Source organism: Atractosteus spatula, chromosome 1, assembly GCF_055471065.1.
Source record: "Atractosteus spatula isolate fAtrSpa1 chromosome 1, fAtrSpa1.hap1, whole genome shotgun sequence".
NCBI classification, from domain to species: domain Eukaryota; kingdom Metazoa; phylum Chordata; class Actinopteri; order Semionotiformes; family Lepisosteidae; genus Atractosteus; species Atractosteus spatula.
The window spans coordinates 20,108,867-20,132,679 of NC_142706.1; the positions used below are offsets into that span (position 1 = coordinate 20,108,867).

General features: G+C 37.2%; 2 protein-coding genes across 5 annotated transcripts in view; both read right to left on the reverse strand.

Moving 5' to 3' along the window:
* The window catches only part of corin (corin, serine peptidase), a 69,770-nt gene extending 50,815 nt beyond the window's left edge, over window positions 1–18,955 (reverse strand). The window contains exons 1-3 of one of the 4 annotated variants that reach the window (XM_088924040.1): window positions 18,787–18,955; window positions 14,992–15,136; window positions 3,439–3,843 (exon numbers count right to left, since the gene is read on the reverse strand). In XM_088924040.1, coding sequence (XP_088780166.1) covers window positions 3,439–3,843; window positions 14,992–15,136; window positions 18,787–18,948 — 712 coding nt within the window. In that variant the 5' untranslated portion in view covers window positions 18,949–18,955. The other 3 variants (XM_088924202.1, XM_088924118.1, XM_088924286.1) reach the window with 3 other exon arrangements.
* Window positions 18,956–19,386: 431 nt separating this feature from the next.
* The window catches only part of nfxl1 (nuclear transcription factor, X-box binding-like 1), a 60,364-nt gene continuing 55,937 nt past the window's right edge, over window positions 19,387–23,813 (reverse strand). The window contains exon 23 of the mRNA XM_088922552.1: window positions 19,387–21,974. Coding sequence (XP_088778678.1) covers window positions 21,801–21,974 — 174 coding nt within the window. The 3' untranslated portion in view covers window positions 19,387–21,800. The remainder of the gene's footprint in view (window positions 21,975–23,813) is intronic.

A 23,813-nucleotide genomic window follows, 5' to 3' on the forward strand; every position in this document is an offset into this window, starting at 1 on the left:
AGTGGCACATGCCAACTGGTGTCTAGGAAAAGCCAAGGAGACAAGAAAACCACAACATTTTCAGAAGTTGAAAACACTTACAGTACATACCTACACTTATATAAATAAATCACTCATGAAACGACAGCTGGCCATAGCTCTCCACACTTGTGAGGCAGGCTGGAGAGTTATTCTTATTACTATAACAGCAGTATAAAAAAGCACCTTTATCCAAGTCACCTTATAGTATTACAGGGTTGCATGGCAAAAATGCAACAATATAATAAAAGTCACACAACTATTAAAACTACCAGAGGTGATAAATGACTCCAGTGTATTTGCTATAGCTTCACTATCGTGTTGTACAGTGTAAACACAGTGAAAACATAGGAAAACACAGGAGTCCTTGGTCAAGCCGAAGTAAAATCATTCTACAATGCAGAAGTCATATGGCAAACTAAACTATCGTAAGGCGTTAGGTAAGATCATAAATGCTTTGTTAATAAAGAAAGCAGTTATATCTGACCAAAACATTTCCCCAGTGTTTAAAAACAGGAATAATATAGTATATTCATCCATTTACTAACCAATTTATCCAATCCATAAGGGAGCCCATCCCAGCAACCAAATGGCACAAGGTGGGATACACCCTGGATGGGATGCCAGTCGATTGTCGGGCAATCAAACACATAAAAACACATGCTCACACCAGGGCCAATTTCCCCAGAAGCCAATTAACCTACTGGCATGTCTTTGGGCTGTGGGAGGAAACCCAAGCACCTGGAGGAAAGCCATATGAGAATGCAAAGAACATACAAACTCCATGCAGATAGCATTTCAGGTCTGGAAATGAACCTGGAGTCCCCAATGCTGTGAGGCAACAATACGTACCACTGTGCCGCTGTGCCATGCCACCCAGATAAAGATCAAAATATCCCAAATAAAGATAAAATCACCAAACAGACGGCACTTTCGCAAGCAAGTTTTTACAAAATTAGACACAGCTTAAATATACAAGACAACCTGGATACCCCATATTAAAATCTGGAACTGACATTTAGTTTTTTCAATTATATACCTATTCAGTTAGGAAAAACCAATAGTTTTAAGCCATGAGTCTCCAGAAGCAATTCCTGTGCTATTTTGGGAGAACATGAGGTGCTTGCTGAAGTTCCCTCAGCATGAACACCTCTGGAGCCATTTGTCTTTTGATGTGATGCAAGCTTTTTGCAGGGGAGTTAGCAAAAGCATGTGATATGACCCAGGCATTAACTAGTGAGATCTGGATAACAGGTGATTCTTGTGCTTCTCCCTCTTCTAAAGCCTTGAGATTAGATTGATGAATGACAGAATGAAAATTGATAATAACTATGCTATTATTGTCACTACCATTATAACATTTCACAGTACTCACATTGACTGAGCTTGTTCAAACTAATCAAGCTACCTGGCTGTCCATATGCAAAATTCACTGTAGATCTCTGTACCATTAAACCTCTCAACACCCATAATTTAGCATAAAATTGATAGCTGCAGTAAAGTGACCTTTTACAAGCACCTCATTACAAATAAAGGACGCATCACTGCAGCAGAGACAATTGTAAGCAATAGTTTGTGGTAAACATTCAAGGATATGCTATGATCATTTGAAATAGTGGAGTGACATTGAAATATTACAACCAGCACTCTCAGTTTGTAAATGGTCCTGTAAAGCACATTTAATAGAAAGCTTTACCTTCTTGTTCTTCACAGTAATTGCCAGTCCAGACATGTTCATTGTAATTCCTCAGATTTTGTCACCTCTGACAGCCAATAATTTCTTAAACTTTGTGTGTTAATTAATTTTTATAGTGTTTGGATCTTTCCATAAAGATGGCTTGGTCTTGTGTTTCTTGCAGAGGTCAAAAATGTAGGACACTGTAGTGCAATATCAGAATTCCAGTCACTGTCTCTGTCTTTGGACAGTACTGTACATGCTCTGCAAATGTAATGCACCTCCCAAAGCTAATAAAGTCAAACAAAGAATAATACCAATAATTTTAGTTTTATCTTTGTTAGTGCGGAGAAGCACATTTTTTTTTCAAAATTACAGTGTATTTATAATTTCTCAGTTCTCTGACCTTGGGAAAAAATAACATTAAGAGAGATTCTGATTAAACCAATTCCAAGGTTACATAATTTCTTTAATTTTTGTAATGATGTTTTAAATAAAAAGCCATCTGTTCACTTCCTTGTTATTTTATAAAGACAGTTATTTCCTGGCAACTATAAGATGACATTTTTCATTCCATTTTTGTCATCTGTCACAGGTTTCAAATTACATTTGATGTTAAAAATCTGCAGTATGTGCTGTGAATCGAAAACCTAAATTCATTTTTTGTTAAATACATAAGAAAATAATGAATGGAAAATACATTAATTGTACAAAATATTTTAAAAAATCTTCTAGCCTTAGACTGCTGAGCTTTCCAATGGGAATATTATGTTACATTTTTGGTCATCTCTTTTCAGAACTCGCATATTTCCACAACGTGAAATCACATTTTTCCCTAAGTTTTACTTAATGGTGTATGCTAAAAGTGAGTAGAGAAGATGATCTTTCTTTGAACCAGATACAGAAAGATACTGCTCTTCTTCACGAAAAATGAATTGTAACAGAAAAAGAACAACATAAAAACAAATATGAGACAAATGATTTTTAAACGTATACTGTTGGCAGAAGCAAGTCTGTTCCACTGTTCCAGTAGATCCTGTCAAACAAGGTTGAAGAAGATTCCATACAGGTAAGTACTGTATGCTGGTCTTGGCACATGTGTACTCATAGCTGACACTGGGGTACTGTATGTGTAGCCTACCTTGAATCTTACATTCAAATTAATTTCAAGACTGTTTCAGTTAAAGCTGAATTTTATAACAGGTGTTAAGCATCAGGGTCAGCTGAGTAATCAAAGTACAGATGGGTCAGAATCCCTGCAATATTTAAGAATATTAAGGATCTTAATTTCCCAGTTCCATTCCTATTCAATAAGTTATTTTATAGTTGCTTTAAATATCCTTTGATTTTACACAAATTCCATAATGGTATTAAAACTATGTTAAACTGTTTTTTTACATGACATTTTATTCCATGCATCCATGTCTTATGTTAAATAATAGCATATGGGACATACTTTACATAATACAACGTATTTTTCATTTATACACTCTATTGTACTCCTAAGTCAAGTCTCCTTTTAGCACTGTCCTCCATTTAGTTAATCTGTAAATAATGCCTTCCTTAAGTCTTTTTGATTAACTTATGCTACTGAGAATTGAATGAGTGGTGTTGATCTTCTCTAGGGAAAGATTAGAGGTTTATATCTCTTTTTTTAGGACTCCAGGTGTGGTTAACTATACTGTACCAATCACTAGGATAAAAAAGATTTTTCTCAAGAGCACATGTACAGTACATCATCCTACCTTTGTCAGGGTGCTGAGTGACAGCCTCCTGTGTTGTGGCTTGCACCAGAGGATTTAGCGTCGATAGTGATGTCATCCAGTCTGGTACAGTGGTTGAGGCCGGACTGGACCAGGCCCTGTCAGCCCTCTCTGTGAGAAGGATTCGTGAGTCCTCATTGGGAGCTTTAGTCAGAATAAATGGTCTTGAGGAGGCATTTTCTGAGCGTGGCACTAGGTTACCCATGCCTCTGCTCTTTTGGTCACTGTTGGTGGTCAACAACACAGACTGGGTGATCGGGTCATTCTTTAGCGTCATCCCAAAGGACTCAGAATCAAGAGTGCTTGTGAAAGGAATGTCTGAAGCACTGTCACCAGTAGACAGAAGGTCCTTCTCACTTGTCTCCAGGAAGCCTTTTCCAAAAATACCTAGGTAGATACAAAACAAGAAAAGATCCAATTAATCAGACTTGCTTTTCACATGCTTTTCTGTTCAACAGTTTTACACAAATTTAGAGAGAACTGGGAATTAAACAAATAGACCACAGAAGTTATCACTCCTGTGAAAAATGTGCTAAGCTTCTTTGTCAAATTAGCTGCAATTTCACAGTTATGTTAAACCAAAAAGCTCATTTTCTTTTCCACAATTCCAGTATATTGAATCGAGCTAAATTTGTAAACATTCACGGTTTGCCTACTTTTGTAAAAATCAGGAGATAAATTGCTAATGAGCAAGAGGTAATAAAAATCACACTTTGCAGTGTTTTATTGTTAATACTTGCAAATGATTAATACTTCTCTAATCAAAGATTTAGACGAAATTCAAGACTGGGAAAACACCAGGCAGATGACATTTAATAGTGTTACATGCAGGTAACAGAAAAACTACAAATATAATATGTTAAATGCTAATGAAGAAGAAAATGCCTATAAGAAAGAATAATTTTGACATACCATTTACATCTTCTAGACAATGTGGGGAAGCAATAAAAAAAGCAAACAGAATGTTAGGATATGTACTGCAGTTAAAAGCATAGAATACAAATCAATGGACGTTATGCTAAAATTGTACAATGCATGATTAAGACCTCAAAAACAAAGCCAACCCAGTGAATGCCACAGAACACAAAGAAATGTTTTTATACAAAGGGTTGTGTGTATCTGAGTGACTGGGCCATGGTGGAGAGGTACAGTAGATACTCTGGTATCTTTCAAGAAACAGCAAGATGAAATCCTGAGATCAATTAGCTTCTAACAACAAAGGAAAGAGATGGGTCAAATGTCCTGCTTGACACAGGGACAGAACTAGCTCCTCATTTCTTATGCCATGATAATCAGAGCTTAAATCTTATGTTAAACGACCATCATCCTTTAGCTAATATGATAGATGTACTGTAAATAAGGCTTAAATTATATTTACTTTTTTACTATCATAGTCTCAAATACCAAATGTTCACAATACATAATTATTAAATGGAGTTTTTAATGAAAGTTCGGGAGGAATGAAAGCAGCCGAGCTCATTCGACACAGCTGCTGCAATTCTCACTAATCCTGATCCCTCCTCCACCCCCTCTCCACCTTTGCAGCTACCCCATTGGTCGCATGGGTGTCCTATCCTCCCCGTCCAACGGCCAGGAGGTTGGCCCTCAGCCAAGCGGGTTACGCCAAATCTCTCCATCTCAATAAACGATTCTAATTTCTCCCAAGCTTTCGGCTGCCGTCATTCCTCGTGAAATAGTAATACAGATAACATTGTATTTTTGTAACAATAGCAAATAAGAATTACAATGTAGGACATTCCACACAGGAAACAGTGGAATGTTGTACAAGTTCTTACCTTTTTCATAAGTTGCAGAAGACTGATAGCTTATTGTAGTCCTATGATAAAAGGGGAGAAAGGCTACTACTATTGGGGAATAGCTCTACAACTCAGCAGCAGCAAGACTCTGGGAGAGAGTGGCTGATCAGCGGATGTTTGTCTATGCTGTGCCACTTCTTGAAGAAAATAATGACTGACTCAATGCCTGCTTGTCCTATACAACAAACTGTGTGAAACATACCTCCTAGCTAAGAACTGAGGCATAAAGCGGAATTGTGTTTTAAAGGCACAGTTCTGAAGCTGCCTGCACATGTCTCCACACACAGAGAAAAAGTAGGTGGTACAACTGAGGGAACAACAGCCTGACCATGCAGACTAGGATATCATAACCTCCTTCGTACGAGGTTGAATAATCGAAGAAGCTACACCTTGTGTCTTTACTAATGGTAATGACTCTTGTAGTGCAATGAGGATGTACAGACATGTTCTTCCAAACCGTCCAGATATCCTGCAAGCTCCACAATCCTTTAAAGGTGGGCTAGAGGAATGAAGGGGTGGTGACATTGCCAGCCTACAGGAGTCGCAGCTTACTCCAAGGCAGCCAGTATAACTATTTATAATCACTTCCCCGACAGGACTCTGCCATTGTGCAATGCCTCCTGGGGAATCCTGGTCATCAAATTTGTAACATCTGGACATCTGGGCAGAAAGTTCAATCTATGTTTTGAGCTGTTTTTTTGTTGTACACTTCTGGTGCAAAATAGCAGTGTTTGTTTCCTGTATTTATAGTTGATTTGGGTATGGTTGAGAGCTTTTTTCAATTTTGTTGTTTTATGGAACTTCAAATACTTTACAGTGCACTTTGGTGGCAGGATATGAAGACAGTTATTGAAGAACTTCTTAAAGCATCTCATGCTTCATAACGTAAATTACTGCAAATAACAAGTGGGGCTAAAATAATGTGCAGACTAATATGATCATTCAAAATTCTAAATTTTAAAACCAAAACAAGATCGTTTTTTATTTAAAAGTTAATCCATTTAATGCATATTCTCAAATTTCTGTAATTTGTAATAATTCCATACACCTATTCCTTAAACCTAGTGCTCTTCTAGACACTCTACTCAAAGATCTTTACAGGTAATGGGGACTCCTTTCCGCCTCCACCAATGTACAGCATCCACCTGGATGATGTGACCGCAGCTATAGTGCACTAGTACGCTCACCACACATCAGCTATTAGTGATGAAGCCAATTCATAGATGGGGATTATTAGGAGGCCATGATTGGTAAAGGTCAATGGAAAAGTTGGCCAGGACGCCAGGGTTATACCCCTACTCTTTTTGAGAAATGCCCTGGGATTTTTAATGACCACAGAGAGTCAGGACCTCGGTTTAATGTCTCATCCAAAGGATGGTGCCTTTTTACAGCATAGTGTCCCTGTCACTATACTGGGGCATTAGGACCCATATAGACAGAAGGGTGAGTGCCCCCTGCTGGCCCCACTAACACCTCTCCCAGCAGCAACCATAGTTTTTCCCAGGAGGTTTCTCATCTAGGTACTGACCAGGCTCACACCTACTTAGCTTTAGTGGCTTGCCAGTTGTGAATTGCAAGGTGATATGGTTGTGGAATATTTTATTATTTTAATCACAGTGTTCTTTTGACTTTCTTCTTTTGACATTTAACTTACAAAAACTCAGACAGCATGGACTTGAACCAGGTAACTCCGGGTGGCAAGTCACTTTTCATCCTTAACATCACGCCTTCAAGCCTTAACATCACGTGTACTATTACCACTTAACACTTCACAACTTATAGCAAAGGTTCTGTTTATATTTAACAGAAACACTGAGCAAATCTTAAGAAAGCATGTCAAAATTCAAAAAAGAAAGAATGTGCTAATAATAAACATAACTGATCATCTATGGAAACTTGGCTGCCTAGAAAGCAAGTGTTGGATGTGTTTCATAAATCGCCATCTCTCATCTGTAGTGGTTACTATACAAAGTGAGGTTACAGATAGTAAAAGCCCATTCACACTTTTACATATTGGATACATATATATATAAATAGGATATATCTATATATAAATATTCCAACAGCTGTGCCTGAAAAGCCCCAGGGACTATAACAAGATTTATAAATAACATAATATGCAGAACTAAAAAAGGAAAGGGACTGACTGGAGGCATCTGTTGAATTAGTCACCAATTTAGCAGGTGTATTGCTTTTCCTCTAGAATAACTTTGACTCTCAGATCTGCCAAATAAAAATTAAATCAGTCCATTGGTTCACGTTACCTAATGTCACGATGGACTGTTTCAAAAAAGCGTGATAGTAGAGCTTCTGCGGACTGCTGGACAAATTCCTACACAAGCATCGACTAAATAGAATGTCGGATGTAAAGCACATTCACACAAGAAGCTGATTTGGGAATTTTCTAACAACTTTACCTGTTAAAAACACCATAATGGCTTTTCCATCTGATAACTCTAGTTTTGAGTTTGGACAACTGCCCAGTGCGACTGTCAATCTAAATCTGTTGAAGGTCTGCATTTTAGTCAGGTCAACCTGTGGTTCTGTAGACCTCGGTCAAAGTTGTTGGTTCAGTTTAACTCAATCATACTATATAGGTAACAATCTATGCACTGTATGATTTAATAATTTAATAATTGAATGATTTAATAATTAATCCATCTATCCATCCATTTTCTAACCACTTTTTTTCCATTCTGGGGTCACAGGGAAGCTGGAGACCCAAGTGATGGGAGCAAGGCATTACTGCTTTATCACTGAGCATTTTTACCCTAAGTTATTGAGTTTGCAGCTTTACATTAAATATATATAAAATGGTTATTACTGTATATGCTACATACACAAAACAGATAAAAGTATGTAAGAAAAATATATGATGTATAGTTTGCTCTGCAGCAACTTTAAGTTGCTTGAGGGTGAAACCATAAATGTTCAATGACTGCTAAGAAGAACAAATTCACCAAAATTTAGAATTCCGCTGCTATGGATTAAATAAGTCTGCCAACAAGAACCTTGCAATCATTGTCAGCATTACAACATTTTACAACACATCATTCTCTTTCTCCCTTCATCAGATTGCATGAGAGGGTAGTGCATTGAAAACCATGACCATTTACCATGGTCATTTGTCCCAGAGAAGGAAACCCTGTTAAACGAATTTCGCCAGCCCCTCTCAAGGAGGGTAACAGCTTTGATGTACAGAGCTTTTGTAGACTTAGAAGGAGGAGGTCAGCAATAAATCACGCTCCTTTGTGATAAAATATTCCTGCTGACGTTTTTTCTCTCACAATTGAATTAATAACATCTACCTTTGTTAGACCTTCAAAGTAAATTTATTTGCATATTTCCGCTTACTCATAGGGATTCTGTTGCCTGTTTCGGACATTCAAGTATTTTTCACAATAAACTCAATCTAGTTCCATCAGTAGAAATATTGTTCAGCTATAGCAAGACCGAAGTAACTGAATTATTGGACTCACTAAACAAACAAGCAAATAAAAATTCAAGTATTTTTAGAGAGGTCTTATTCTAACATTGGCAATTAGATCAATTTCAGCTTTTGAGAAAATTCCAGTTTTCTCAAAAATCATGGCAATTTGTTTGCATACATTGGTGTATACTGATATAAATACAGAGACAATACAAAGGTCTGTATTTTTAAGATCCACATGTCCCATTTTATAGTTTCAAACAAAGGAAAAGGTTACGCAGATACAGGTTCAAAGCTTGTAGTAAAACAAAGAGCAATGATTTTCTTTGTGTTCAAAACTTCACATTTCACAGCAGGAAATGTTTTCTACTGAAGATGCTAAGATTAACAAGGCCTTCAAAGAAGAGGACTGCTTTACGCCATTGCTAATATACTGAACTTTTACAGTCCACCTGTAAACGAAATCACAGGTGTTGTGCTACAAAATTCAGGTATTACTCAAAACAAAAACAAAATTATTTCACACTAAAATAACACAAGCAAAGGTCTAGACTATTCGGAATGTAGACTACATCCTGAGTAGCTGAAGGGTAATTTCACTATCCTTAATTTCAGTGACCGTAGACTGAGAAGTTTTGTCCTTTCTTTTGTGTCAAATAGTAAATGTTTTTCAGCATAAGTGATGTAAGCACCAGGATCAAATTATAAACTTGAAAAACAACTCCTGTGTCTCAGAATTCCAACTGGATATTCAGTAGTACAGTTCAGTACTACTTTCACTGTGGCAGTGACAAAAGGCTCTATCTCATCTATCTAAATCTAGAGTTTAATTTTTTTTAATGGGGGGATTTAGACTAGAGCAAAATGGTTTCATTTTAAAATAAAGAAAAAGGAAGTTTAGAAATTCTGTAGGGGAAATCAGCAATCCCAATTGCAGTGGAAAAAACTGAATTGAAAAGCCAGCTGCTATAAGTTTTTGCGTATATCAATTTTAAAATGGCTGTAGTTAGCTTGTGAGAAATGCATCACAAGCAGGACAAAGCCATACTGAAACCTACTGTGTGCTAAACAGGTAGGTTTTATGGCTGTGCTATTTGTTACAAACAGGATACTGCATCAGTCAAGCTCTCATGGTTCTTTAGACCAGTGCAACCAGTAAATAACTGGGGAACAGCAGGGTCCACATCTCACATATATACAGTGCTCACAAGTTTAAGTTTGAGACCAGCATAAAATAAACTGTAATAAATGACCTCAACAGTTGAGTTTACTAATACCATTTGCTTTGTCAAGGCAATATTATAGCAGGGAAGCTCAATTTCATCATTGTTTTTCAAGGAAAATATTTCTACGAACCCAGCATATTTCAATTGATGCTTTATCATCTCCAGGGGGAAATCTGGTTTATGTTAGATTCCAACACAGCAATACAACAAAAAAAAAGACAAACCTCTCCAACAAAGAATACAGAAAAACAGTGTTTCAGAAGACCAGAGTGTTATTTTATGCTGTCTGTTATATTTAGGGACATAGAGGCATCTCCCAGATGGAAGTAGTGTAAATTCAGAGTGGAGATGGTGAGCCACACACTTCATAATGATCTTCACCTTCTTTACAACTTGTATTGTGGCTTATACTGTATTGAGGGCATTTACTGTAGGTTCATCTGATTTTTCCCCGTGATTATGCTGCTTGTCTTCACTAATTACTTCACTACTACTACCCAATTTAATACATGTGGCAGTACTGATGTTGCCAAACCAAAAGTAAGACGGTATGTTAAAACACTTTTAATAGATGATTTATAGATAAGTATTAATATTTGTTCCATTTACATTAAAGATATGGTGGTTCATTTAAAAAAGTCTGACAATTACATGAATGAATGTGTCTCATTTTTTATAATATATTCATATTGATACACACTGTTTCCTGTTGAAGTTTGTTTTCAACTTTTTTCATTTGTTCGAGATGTGATTCACACAACCAAGTGATAAAATTAGATATCTGGTACTTCCTTTCAAAGCATCCTCTATGCCATCTGTGGATGACAGTCAGCTCACACATCATAATGTCACATGGAATGCTGTCACACAAGGACTATAAGCATAACTGCAATGCACCTTTTTACCCAAATGCAAAAAAAAAATATGAAAATACCAAAACAACAGAAAGAATTATGTTTTTGTTTTTATCAATATGCATAACAAAGAGTCAAAACTAAGGTGTCAGCTGGAAATCTTGGGGGAATAAGAATAAAAACACTACACACCACAGAAATGTAATTAAACACCCAGCTAGGTGAAACGCAGCAAACAATACAGTATATACCGTACCAGCAGCCCCAATACAGCAGCTCAAGTGATGAGGAGAGACATTTCTTCAGTAAATTAATTAATGAGGGAAAATCAGGGAGGCCAGAATGTGGAAATCAGAAGTGGAACTAAGCCACTAAGGGACACTGGTGTAAAATTTCCAATTCATGCAGTATCAGGTCATCTTTAATGAGCAAGTAGTCAGAAACGTGGTTTAACGTGTTAACACCACTTATGGCAGCATCCTGGGTTCCTTACAAAAGGGGCTGTCCAATCCTGCCCTTGGAAGGCCAGTGTGTCTGCAGGTGTTCTGTATCTCTTTAAAGCAGCACTACTGTACCTGATGAGATGGAAGAACTTGTTAAATTGGTACAGTTAAGCCTATGGGCAGCTGATTTAGGCTGCTTAAGGCTGAGCTGGAATAAAAACCACCACTACCCATTTTCACAACACTAATGTCAGTGTAATTCTTTTGTTTCAGCCCTGTCATACTAGTGCCCACATTGGGAAAGTTCCATGGCTGCATTTCGGCTCACCATCACTGAATGTCAATCGAGTGCTTACTTTTGGGATAGGTTAGGTAATGGTGACATCCACATCAACCACCATTAAATAGCACTGCTGCTTTTGCAGGTTTACAGACTTCATGGAGGAATCATGTGGTCTGAATGCAATGTCTCTGCCAGCATAAGCCACTGATATTCTTTAGTTTATGCCCTTATACCATGCTTAACGTATTGGTATGGTGTTGACTGGGTGATGTGCCAAATATAGCGCTTTGTTTTTGAGAAAGTTCCATTTTTTGTCTGTATCTGAACATAAAACCTTCTTCCACCTCTGCAGCATCATATGTGATTTAAGGGAGGTCTTTGTGCTTTAAGGCTTCTTTCTCACTCATAGAGGCCAGCTTTGTGCATGGACCAGGATATTGTCTGGTGATCCCCCATTTCAGACAATATTATTTAAAAATATTATTTATTTTTATACAATCAGCATTTTAAATTTGATCAGTTTGGAGTAAATAATGAATATACTAAATCCATTTTGAAAGTGAAATATCATGATTGCTCAGACAGCCACAAAATGTAGAAATTTTGTAGGGGTTGAATACTTTTGCAAGGCACTGTATACTGTACAGTATGTGTGTGTACGCTATATATGTCTTACAGAAATGTATACTGTATATACCATATGATTTATCACACATTTTCTACCACCTACCAGAGAGTAGGAGGATGAAAAGATGACTGCTGCACTAACAGTACAGCTCAGCTCTGATGAAACCCCGTGCCTGTTGTGTCCTCTAGTTAAATTAACAATCAGGCACACATCTGGTAGTATGGCAGTGAATCCTTTTCTCCTTGAAACTCAAGAAGGTTCCAAAATAATTCTGTGACCTCTGAACAAGCTATCCAATTTAATCAGAACCATATATGAAGACGTAATAAAACTAAAGTGGTGCATAATGTGATATAAACAAGTACTTCACTTTAAAACACTGTAATAAACAATGGAAAGAGACAAAGTCTCATTTGTCGGGCTTCGCATCGGGCCTAACAACACCTTTTAACTGTGATTATATTCACGATATAGCATGGCCTCTCGTTCCTTATTGCTTAAATATATTCTATACTTAGATAAATCTCACTGGTTATTTTCAAGATTAATCTATAGTTAAAGATAACAGTTTGCACATCTTCTGTTACTCTCAATACTTGGAATTATATTTAGCGTTACTGTACAAGTAAGGACGTTGATGCTTGTTGATTTTGAACCTAACTACAGGTAGCAGAAAGCTACTTATTCCAAATGTGCTACAGTATATATTAGGATCTGTGTTTTGGATTCTTAAAGCACACAATTATGAAGCAAAATATCAGAAAATAATTTCAATACAATTGCAAATACATTGTAATTAGAAATGGGATACTAGAAGTTAGCCTTTTCTTCTAATTAATGTTACCTTTTCACGATCACGCAACTTCAAAGAGATATTTTGCAATTCCCCCACCACACACAAAAAAAATGACTACAGGTGTCAAGTTCATTCACAGAAGGTCTATATAGATATCTGCAGTTCCTGAAGAATAATAATCCATCCATCGATCCATTTTCTAACAGCAAATTCTATACAACTTTTGATTGAAAATTGATTGCAAATTAAAAAAAAAACTGTTTTAAAAGATGGGTGGCTGGATAAAAATTTTGACCACAAATGTATTTATTAGCTCTGTACTACTACTCATGAGATATAAACTAAGTTGTTCTCTTAAAAGTATGCCTTTTGTCTTAATTTAATTTAGTTCCAAAAACCATTGAATAGTTCCATCTGTAGTCTCATAAACACTGCACCACCACAACAAATTATTTTAATACTAATGACTTTTCTTCTCAGTTCACCATCAAATTTCCTGAATGATTTTCTTTCACTGGGCAATAAGAACTTGTACTGTAAATAACAATCCCATGATGTCCTGGCTTGGGTTCTTTGTTTATATGCATGACCCAACTCAGAATGAAAGATTCTAAACAAGTGGAATAAAACACGTAATTATATAAAAGGAAAGTTTACAATTTTGTTAAGCAACAAATAATGCCAACAACAGTGAAACACAAAATGTATCTCAATTATATGTTTACCAAAGCTCTAGTTTTTTAAAATTCACTTCAGACATTTGAACAAACAAAAACGTAATTCTTCTGTTACCATGGGAATAAAAATGCTTTTAAAAGCACCTGCATGTATTTAACATAACAGATCTTGTTCTCATATTCTGAAATGTGAGACTGTAGAGGGCACAACAGAAAATGTTACCATACCTGAAGAGCCACAGCACCAAATCTGTACAGTTAGATTAGACATTTGCCTTTTGCCTCAAGCATGCTTTTGTTAAACTCTATGTTAAGTCCATAGACTGTGTTCTGTTCCTCAGTGAGCTCACAGTCTGCTACTGCAAACAATGGGAAGTTAGTTTGAGCTGCCAGTCTCAACTGAGCTCGCTAACTACAGCATCTGTTTTAATGAACCCACTCAGCAACAGTAACAACAGCATTTTGGGAGTCTGAGTGGGATATTCCAAAATATCACTCTGCCAAGACAAGTTGGAAGTGTGTAGAAACTTTTTCATACCACTTCTGAGTATTCAAGTGTATTGGGGGAAAGACTATTTGGTATCAAAAGTAAACAGTTTTAATTTCCAACTCATATAAGTGTTTGATACAGATTTATAGAGTCTTTAGCCTGGAGTGCAGTGCAATGGGAAAGCTTGTGGCTGTATTTATAAACAGTAGCAGCTGTTGTCACAGTAGGCTTCACTGTCTAGTTCCATAGGAAGAGTTACACTCCTTTTCTCCTCCAGCCTGGACTCCAGTCATGCAGAAGTCAGCATAATATTATCTTTTGACAGCAGGATATGAATTTCCCCTAATAAAACCACATCACTTACGTGGGTTCAATATTCTTATTGACAAGAAAGTTCCTACAATGTCCACTGCAAAATTACCTCTTGCTACATAAAATCCCATTACTTGCTTTCTAACTGGATTTAAAATTAGAATTGGCATTTGTGTATAATGTGACCTGAACCATTTATAACCTAAAACTGTAATTTGTTTAACTGTTTATCCTTTTGAAGTTGTCTATCTTAATATTCAGATGCAAGACATTTTTGTCCTCAAAGGACACATACTAACCAAATTACTGAGCTGCAATGTCAAACAATCAATTGGTCATCTGAAGAAAGTGTGTTGGATGTTAAGAAGTGAAGGAAAACTGTATAGACGGGGCTGAGGAATGCTTAGAAACTTTATAGGAAACCAACCTGTATCGCCATGGTGAAATTCTGAAGCATTCTAGTTATCAAACAACTAAAAACCTAGGAGGCAGGGGCACGGAAACAAACAAAACTGAATCATGCTTCATCAGAATTTCAAAGTTTTATAGAGCTGGGAAAAAACATTTGCAAACACTTACCTTCAAAAGCCAAAAGGATGACCAGCAAGCAGATGAGAGCACAAATGCATGGCACCAAAATAAACAGCAGGAGCCGGAGGTACTTGGCAGATCCCATTTTCTGAGAGCAAGCATCCCCCATATTGTCTTCATCTGTCCCCAACACCTGTTTTGGACAGAAGTGTATTTAATGTAAAGTAGAGAGAGAGTTTTACTTCTTAAAACTAGCCTCACGGTTCGAGTGAGAGAAGGGAAATGTTAAGTTTAGCTTTCATTCTCAGTTCAAGAAAAGTACCATTGGGTAATTTGCGGCATTACAGGTATATGTATACAGTATGTGTTTGGGTGCAGGTAAATATCAGATCAAGGTCTGTGATAATAATAACAGGTAATAACCACCCTCCTCACCTTGCTTTATACCATGTAAAATAGTTAAAATATGCCAAATAAATAAATGATCGCCGATTCTAAATGATTACCGCCTTAGTAAATCTTCGTCTTCAGAACTGGCAGTGATTTTCTCAGTCAGATGCTGTATCGTACCTGAAGCAATGTCACAGGCATATATCCCCTACCCTGTCTCTGACTCTGATTAGAGAAGCCCGTTACTTTCAAAGACGAACTGTAGCTTTCAAACAGTAAACGAAGATGGTTAGTTTTCAGACTTACATTAAAGCAGGGCTTGTTGCTCCAGCGGCAAAGGGCATGGTTTTAATTTCAGAGTAACCGATGCCCCTCTCCTCTATGATAACGATTTTTAAGACAAGATCTTCAGAACCGTGTCGCCGCATTGTAAACCCGCTGGGTCCTAGTGCTCCATGCTCGACTGCATATCAGCTCAAATAAAAATAAGATGTTTGTATGTGTATAAAGTTTGCAAAAACGATGCGTGACAGGTGATATGCACTTGAAGACGTGGTGTTTTAAGGAGTAACTACATAACATGTTTTTTCATACTAGAAAAACAAATTTGCGCATGAAATTATGAATGAAAATGTGCCATGTCATGGCTCCAGATATCGATGCTCAATATTAATATTTTAAGTTGTAATTTCTATGTCATTAAATAAACGTGAATGGACTTCATCTTCAATTCTGAAGTTCAAGGATTTGGTTCAGCCGTTTTTCTCTAATAGGCAGTGAGTGAAAACCCTTCAGAAATGGAACGAAACAACAAAATACAATTTTGGTAACATTATATTCAGTATAGCTATGTAAAACAAAAGCTGTGTGGGTGCTACTGTAACTATAGAGTTCTAACTATACACGTTTAATGCGTAAAGAGGTGCTAAACTCTTCGTTTTCACACTCTCAACTTTAAAGGTTTATGTGACGTGAAAAGCACCTGAACACCATATAAATTGTGACATACAGTACAGTGTATATATAGTACAACCTATCGGAACGCATCTATATCCGAAACAGGGGCGAACTTTCTACTACTGGACTTTTATATTTAAAGGAAAACATATTAACGTTTGTGGGAACCATTAAAACTTTGAACTAACATGACAAGCTCATGCAATATTCTGACATCTCTCCGAGTGTTTTTTTTTCTTGTCGGTTGTCATTTTAGCTAGTCTGGCTCAGCGCTAGGACCCAGCGCGTCCTTAACAATTTACTTTCCGCAAGACCCCCAGTGTGTCTGCCTGCCTATTTTTAACCAGGTATTTCGGATTTCAGACTTTCCATTCCAGTGCCAGTAAGTGGCAATGGAACTATAAAGAATGGGGGATCTGAAATCCCATCTCGGGAGAAAGATTATTTTTAGATTCTTGGAAGGGGACTGAAAGCTCGTGTCTTTGCCGGGTGTGAGAATTTGGCAAAGTGACGAAAAGGTAAAAGGCTTCACACTTCGCTGTCCAAAATAACGGTGGGAGAGACAATCGGGAACACGTTCGCCAGATTTAGACTATGCGTAATATTTTGTGTGGGCTATGTTACACGAAACAGTTGTAAGAATTAACAGATAACGTCAGCATTACCCAAGGAATGCGTGGACATATTACCAGAACAACAGCGCTAACAGAAGAGACACTGGTGCATTCAAAATACATTAGCAATGAATAAATAGTAACATCTGTCTTAATTTAACCGATTTAACAAAGGATTAGGGTTATCATCATCATCGTTATCAGCATCATAACCGCAAACATTTACTTTATTGACTGTACCAAGTGTACACAGGATTTCATCCGAGACGTTAATACTAATTTAAGAGTTTGCATTCTGTGAACCATCCCAGTCGGATTCTTCAGCAGCCGACAGGCTTCTAACAAACCACCTGTCTCGAAGCGCCCCATGCGCCGGGGTTCACAAAAGAAGCCGAATGATGCCAAAACGTTGGTCGAAGAAGTCGTTGCCGTTTTAAGCGACTGCTAATGTAAATATATAATGATAAGCAACCAATCGATTATGAACGTCTGCACAGTCTGTTTATTCAGCTTGCTGCTGGGACATGTACTCCGAGTTCAACTACCCTGGCACACCTCTCCGCTAAACTAGTATCATACCAGTCTGCTGTTCTCTTTACAGAACTGAAGGATATACTGTACTGTATGCCAAAAACCGAATAACGTTCTTCGAGTAACAGTGACCAAGGCTATTAGTAATTGATTACACCAATAGAAATTAATATATTGTGGTGTTTTCCATGTTTAATGGGTCCAGGAAACTCATACTTTCTCGATTTCATTGTGAAAACAATTAAGAATACTTTACAGATTATCGTGGCTTTCATGATTGGGTGAATTATGAATTGCAATCTTTTTCCTACAAAATACGTGTACGATGGTGCCAAAAAGTTCCCATTACGCCTTGAAGATATGCAATTATCAATTCAACTGCAAACTCCATGTTTTCTACCAACACTTTTGTCTTGCAAGGAATTGTCGCTGTGACATCTGGGTGAAAACGTGTAATGAGAATGGAAAGCGCGTTTACAGTAGGAGGGAGAGCACGTACTGTACTGTATGTACATCTTAGTTAAATTAAAGATAGTCTTCATTCTTCCAAGATGCATAAAAAATGGAAATTTGCAGCAGCAACAACAGCAATAAACTTTGATACTTTTTAGACTTCCTGCATCAGTTTATCTCCTAGTTTTTGATAAAATTATAGTCTTTAAAACGTGTGAAATACTGTATGTATCCGCTGAAATAACACTAAAAATAATATTTCTAGGGTGACAAAGAAAATAAGTTACACTTAATATAACTGAGAGAAACCACAGGTGACCAAAAAGCTATTGAACAAACACTTGTTGAGCGAGCATTGTTTTGTTACTTGTGCGCTCACAAAAGTTTTACCAATTTAAATGCTGTAAATACCATAATATTCCGAATACTTCAGAATTAAATAATTCTGGGCTAGAATATACACATCTTAACTTTGTTCGGGTGTATATAAAGTATATTCTAAATACAAAAATACAATAAAGTGTTGATCATTCGTTACATATATGCACATTTAATTCAAATACGCACGGTTGAATAACTAAGCAACTTCCTACAAGCATCTTTTTGCACTCTCTATCCTCGGGTACCGCACTCATTTCAATCATGTCCAGTTTATTCCTTTTCTAAAATATATGCATTTTTAGAGGGTACATTTTAAAACAAAGCAGATTAAAGATTGCGATTGATTCATTGGGCATCTAGAAAATGGACATCAGATTAAAACTGTCAGGATTCCGAAATGAAATTTATGCCATGTAAGTCTTTTTCACGCGAGTCTTTTCGGATATTTTACCGTCTCTCATAAAACAATTATGAAATGCGATTATTGAATTGTGAAATGTGAATAGAACTCGCTTACCCCGTTATTGGAGCCGACGTGCTGGTATTGCTCTCCAGGGTTTAGTGAAGTAAACTGTTGCATTGACAGCATGACAAGGCGTCGCTCATCCACGCATTTCCCTCTCACTTTTCTTATCCCTCTCTCGTCATGAGATTCCTCTACCGGGAGAAGTAGCCTCATTTGTACTGACACTGAGCTGGCACATGGAGAGTACGGGGGGTATCTTCCTCTGCATTCTGCCCACAAACCCCACCCTCAAACCCCACATAAGACCAACTCCCCCAGGTTTTTTTCATTGTATTTAGAGCCAAAAACATGAAAAAGCTGTCAAAGCGATGACTTCCTGCTCCCCCGCTCATGCAACCGAACACGCACCGATACAGTACTGTAGGTGTATGCGCGCATCACGTACTTGAATATAATCAACTTAAATGCCTTAGATTTAAATTGTATCCGGAAACCTCTTTTAAATCCCATTCTCCAGATTTGTATTCTGTATACCGTTTTGGAGTCTATGTGCTGTCACAAAGACTGGCATATGTCGAAATAGCAAAAAAAAAACTCGCAAACATGGCTTTTGACCATTACCTTGAAAGAAATCATAAGAGGCAAAAAGTATTTCTGTCGTGCCTATAAAATGTTTATTTCGGCGCTTAGAACAAGGAGGTAGAAGGCAAGGCAGACAAATACAGTATTTTTTTTAGCTATTATCATATACAGTAATCTAGTGTTTAATAAATACTGGTTACGGTTAGATAAAGAATATTCAATTACTATCCTATGACCCAGAGAACTCGCAAACTACCTGAGTAGATAAGTTTCTGGACTCTCAAGAAATAACTCATCAGGGACCTGTCAAGCTGGAGCTTCATGACAAAAATAAAGAATAGTCGGAACTTTTAAGTAGTTTTTGACCCACATAAATCAAATACTAATATGTCAATTATCAACATCTCAACTAAATGCTTCGCCATCAACTTTATCTTCCTACTAATTGCCAATTCAGATTTCACTATATCATTCCAATAAAAAAAAACGCTTAAAAACCCGTCTTAAATGTGGTGTGAAAAACACAGGCAGCATAATTAGTGTCTTTTGTGTGAAGGGAAGAGGGGGCAGGTGGGCACGAACCAATAACCTTAGTACATTCTATAAGCCTTTATTTCCAAGTCATTTGTAAAAGATGTGGCCACCCTACAGTAGATCCCCCTTTTACCTATGACGTTCAAGATTTCCTACAGATATCCATTTCTATACATCATTATCTTAAAAGCTGATATTAATGAATGTCAAAGTTGTGTCTTTTCGGACACTGATATAAAGCATTCGTCTTGGTCAAATCTTTGAGGATAAAAACATGGAAAACATTCTGATTTCTTCCCACCTCTTGAGCAACTGCAGTTCTAAAGATGCACAAAAAATCTACTAGATGTCAAAGACTGTGTGAAAGACTGAAGAGGAGAACAAAACTTATCAAAGTCATTTAGCTTGGGCATTGATTAATCTTTTACTGTAAATGTTCAGACACACAGCCATCTGGATCAACACATTTTAAAGAGATTCCCCAGAACTTAAAATATACAATGGATGGCTGTAATCCACAGAGTTCACCATCTTTTCCTATGAGCAAAGAGCACTGTGTACAGTTGACATGCCTCACATCTCTGAAATGTCAATAAAACAGGTTCCAAAGACAAAAGCAGACCTCTTTTCCTAGAAGCGCTGTTTTCTGGAGGTTCTTAAGTACTGTACATGTTCAGGGAAACTATGAGACCATCTTATACAGTTTCTCAAAAAAAGTTTTGTTTTTGCTCTCCAACAGCTTAAAATGAGAAATCACACCCACAGTGGTACTCCATGCTGCACAACTATGCATCTGATCACAGCTATCATTACTCCACTTACTGTAGGTTTCCAATGGAAATATTACTCTAACCCTCAAAGAATAACTACACTTGTCAATGTTGGCCAAATTAACTATTCTGAATATGGCATTTTCAACTGAACTTTACAGTACTATTTTAAAAGAAATACTACACCTCAAAACTTAACTTCTTATCAATGGAACTTTTTCATGAGTACTACAGAATATAGTTATCCAACCTTTTTAACTTGTAAAAAGGTCCATAAATCATTTTTTATCAGGGTGCGTGCTATAATTGTGAACAGTATATCTCTATTTCTAGGATGATTGTAATTCAGTGTTCAAAATGCATACAGCACACTGTATCATGGATTATTTGTATTATTGCTTAATTTACACAGATCCTTACCTTACATCAAACAATGTGTAAATGCATCACCAAAGGCAACTAATGATAACAGGAGAAAATAAAATCAGCTTCCATACAATCTAAGTGCAAACCAGAAAAAAACATTCAGAAATGTAAATTGTACTAGCAAACAGAAAATACACTTTCTTGCTTCTGTAGGAAGGAAAGACCAAAATAGAAAGCAAATTTACATCTTTTACACACAACAGACAAATTTAATCAATGTCTTGCTACATCAAACAGGGTCAATTATGTCATGGGTCTTATCTTATTAGTTAGTAGCACCTTGGAACTATTGTTTATTTATAAAACTAAAAGAAAGATGTAAAATACATGCAAATGGGATTTCCGTTTTTGTCACATCTCAACATATTGTCAATTATATGGTAACCATCTGGAAAGAAAACACTTTTTAATTTTCATGGAAAGCAACCAGGGATATAACTTATGACCCTACAATGTTAAGTAAAACTTAAAGCAAAAAATGCAAAAACTAAAACACCAGCTTAAACCTTTTCTTAGGGTTTCACAAGAAAGAACATTTCATTAGAGCCATTGACCGGAGATGTTCACCTGTGTAGCAGTTAATGAAAATGCATTATCACAATGGCACCCAGGTAAGGCATCAAAAGGGAAAGGCAGACTTAAAACAACAGTTCCTATTTTCAATTGCTAAAACACGTGAAAATTTTAAGTTTGACAATTATGTGATGCATTTTCAGGTTTAAGTATTACATAATTCCTTCAACAAGCAACATTTTAATTAGCCTGAATCAAATAGAAGGTTGCCACTGCCAGTAGAAATCCACAGACTGGCACCATGATGTACGTTTTATATTTCTGCCAAGCAGTCTCCTTGATGTCCACTTCATTGTTTCTCTTGGTTTTCTTGCGTCGCCCTTTCAGCCTCTTCTCAAATGCCTCCAATTCAGCCTTTATCACAAAAACACATGACAAAGATTAAATAGGTTGTTGTCACCTCCAGGGTTCGTGCCTAGTCATAAAACACAGCTTGAACTTTCACTTCACTTTCCCTGCATGCCACACTGTTAAAATCATTTGATAAAAACAAGTTGTGAAATGTTTCAGGAAGGCACTCACAGGGGGGTCAAGAAAAATTAGAAACTCAATTTAAACACATGAGCTGATGCTGTCAGATGAAGGATATTCTTATGTAACCTTGAATTTCAATTCCAAATAAATTAATCTTTTTTTATGGACGTAAGGTTGGTGAAAGTACCATGCTTTAAAAAAATATACCGAAATGTAATAGCATTAGTTGTACTCCAGGGACACGGTATGTCAATCTGAGACTACAGAAAGAAAACAGCAGTAACTAGAAGACTACATACTCTATTTCTATAAAATCTGGAACTCTCACCATGTTTTCAGGAAAGCACAAGCTGGCAAATCAGCAGGAATTGCCACTTAAGGACTGCTGAATACGGTTTTAATGCACTCACAACAATTAAGATTGCAGTTAACCCTGCATGTTCCTGTGACAGTGAGTCTGTTTTCTTGAATGTCACAGGAAAGTTCCCCATTTTTAATCATCGCCATAATGATCTTAGATGGTTAAAGATTGTATAAAAATTTAAAATACAATAAAATGATCAAGTCTTTAACAAAACATGTCTTTTACAGCACAGTGATCAATCGGCAAGATGTTTAATACACGAGAGATTTCAACATAAAAGGGCTGATGATTGTGGTGGTAAAGCCTAAAACTATCATATACAGTACACCAACAGTCTAAGTAGAAGGTCCTTGAGCATGAATGACTCAGTGTTTTACATAATATATACTGATATATACTGATGGAAAAAAGAAACACAACATTTTCTGGAATGAGAATGCTATAGTTATAGCTTATGTACTTTCACAAAAAGTTGTCAGTTTGTTTTAAGCCCTCTGACTAGCAATACAGCTTGTGCAGTGAGGCACTGCAACATGCCAATCACATGAAAGTTCGTTGGTTGTACTTTTACCCAAAGAGGTCCAGGTGGAATAATACCTGATCAGGTCACCTTTAAAAAGGCCTTAATTCAAAGTTTAGGTCACTGCAAGGAAAAAAAGCCCCACAGTTTTATGTGCATTCCATAATACCTCAAATGTCACCAGAAGCAAGGGAGAGGGCCATTGGCCTGCTGCAGGCAGGCATGTCTGTGCCAGCATTGCCAGACACTATGCCTCTCCACTGTCCCGACTGCAGAGAAGGTTTCAGCATACTGGAAGTACAGATGACCATCCAAGATCCAGTCGCCATTGAGTGACCACACCAGACCAGGACCATCACATCAGATATCGAGACCTGGAAGGAGACCTGTCAGAGGCCCTCTGCTCACACCTCCTAGACGTCACACCCAAACGGCTTGGGCCAGACAGAGGCTGCGATGGACTCGTCAGCAGTTGCATCAGGTCCTCTTCGCGGATGAGTCACTCTTCAGCCTGTTCCATGCAGACGGGAGGGCCAGAGTGTGGAGGAGGAGGTGATGCGTTTCTTTTTTCCATCAGTATAGTATATATAGTTACATGTAATGCAACACAGTCTAAGAGTGTAACTGAACATCACAACTTTCAGACAGTTGGCAGCAACAATATTACTTCTAGACACTTTTGCAGGATAAAGAAACAAGCACTTATAGTAGATTTTGCCAAACTAAGGGCAAGGGTTTAGGATTAAAAGACTCGATGTGGGTATGATTAAAAGGCAGAAATTAAGGATTTCTCATGGCACTAGTTACAGCTTAACAAACTGGTAAACATATATTT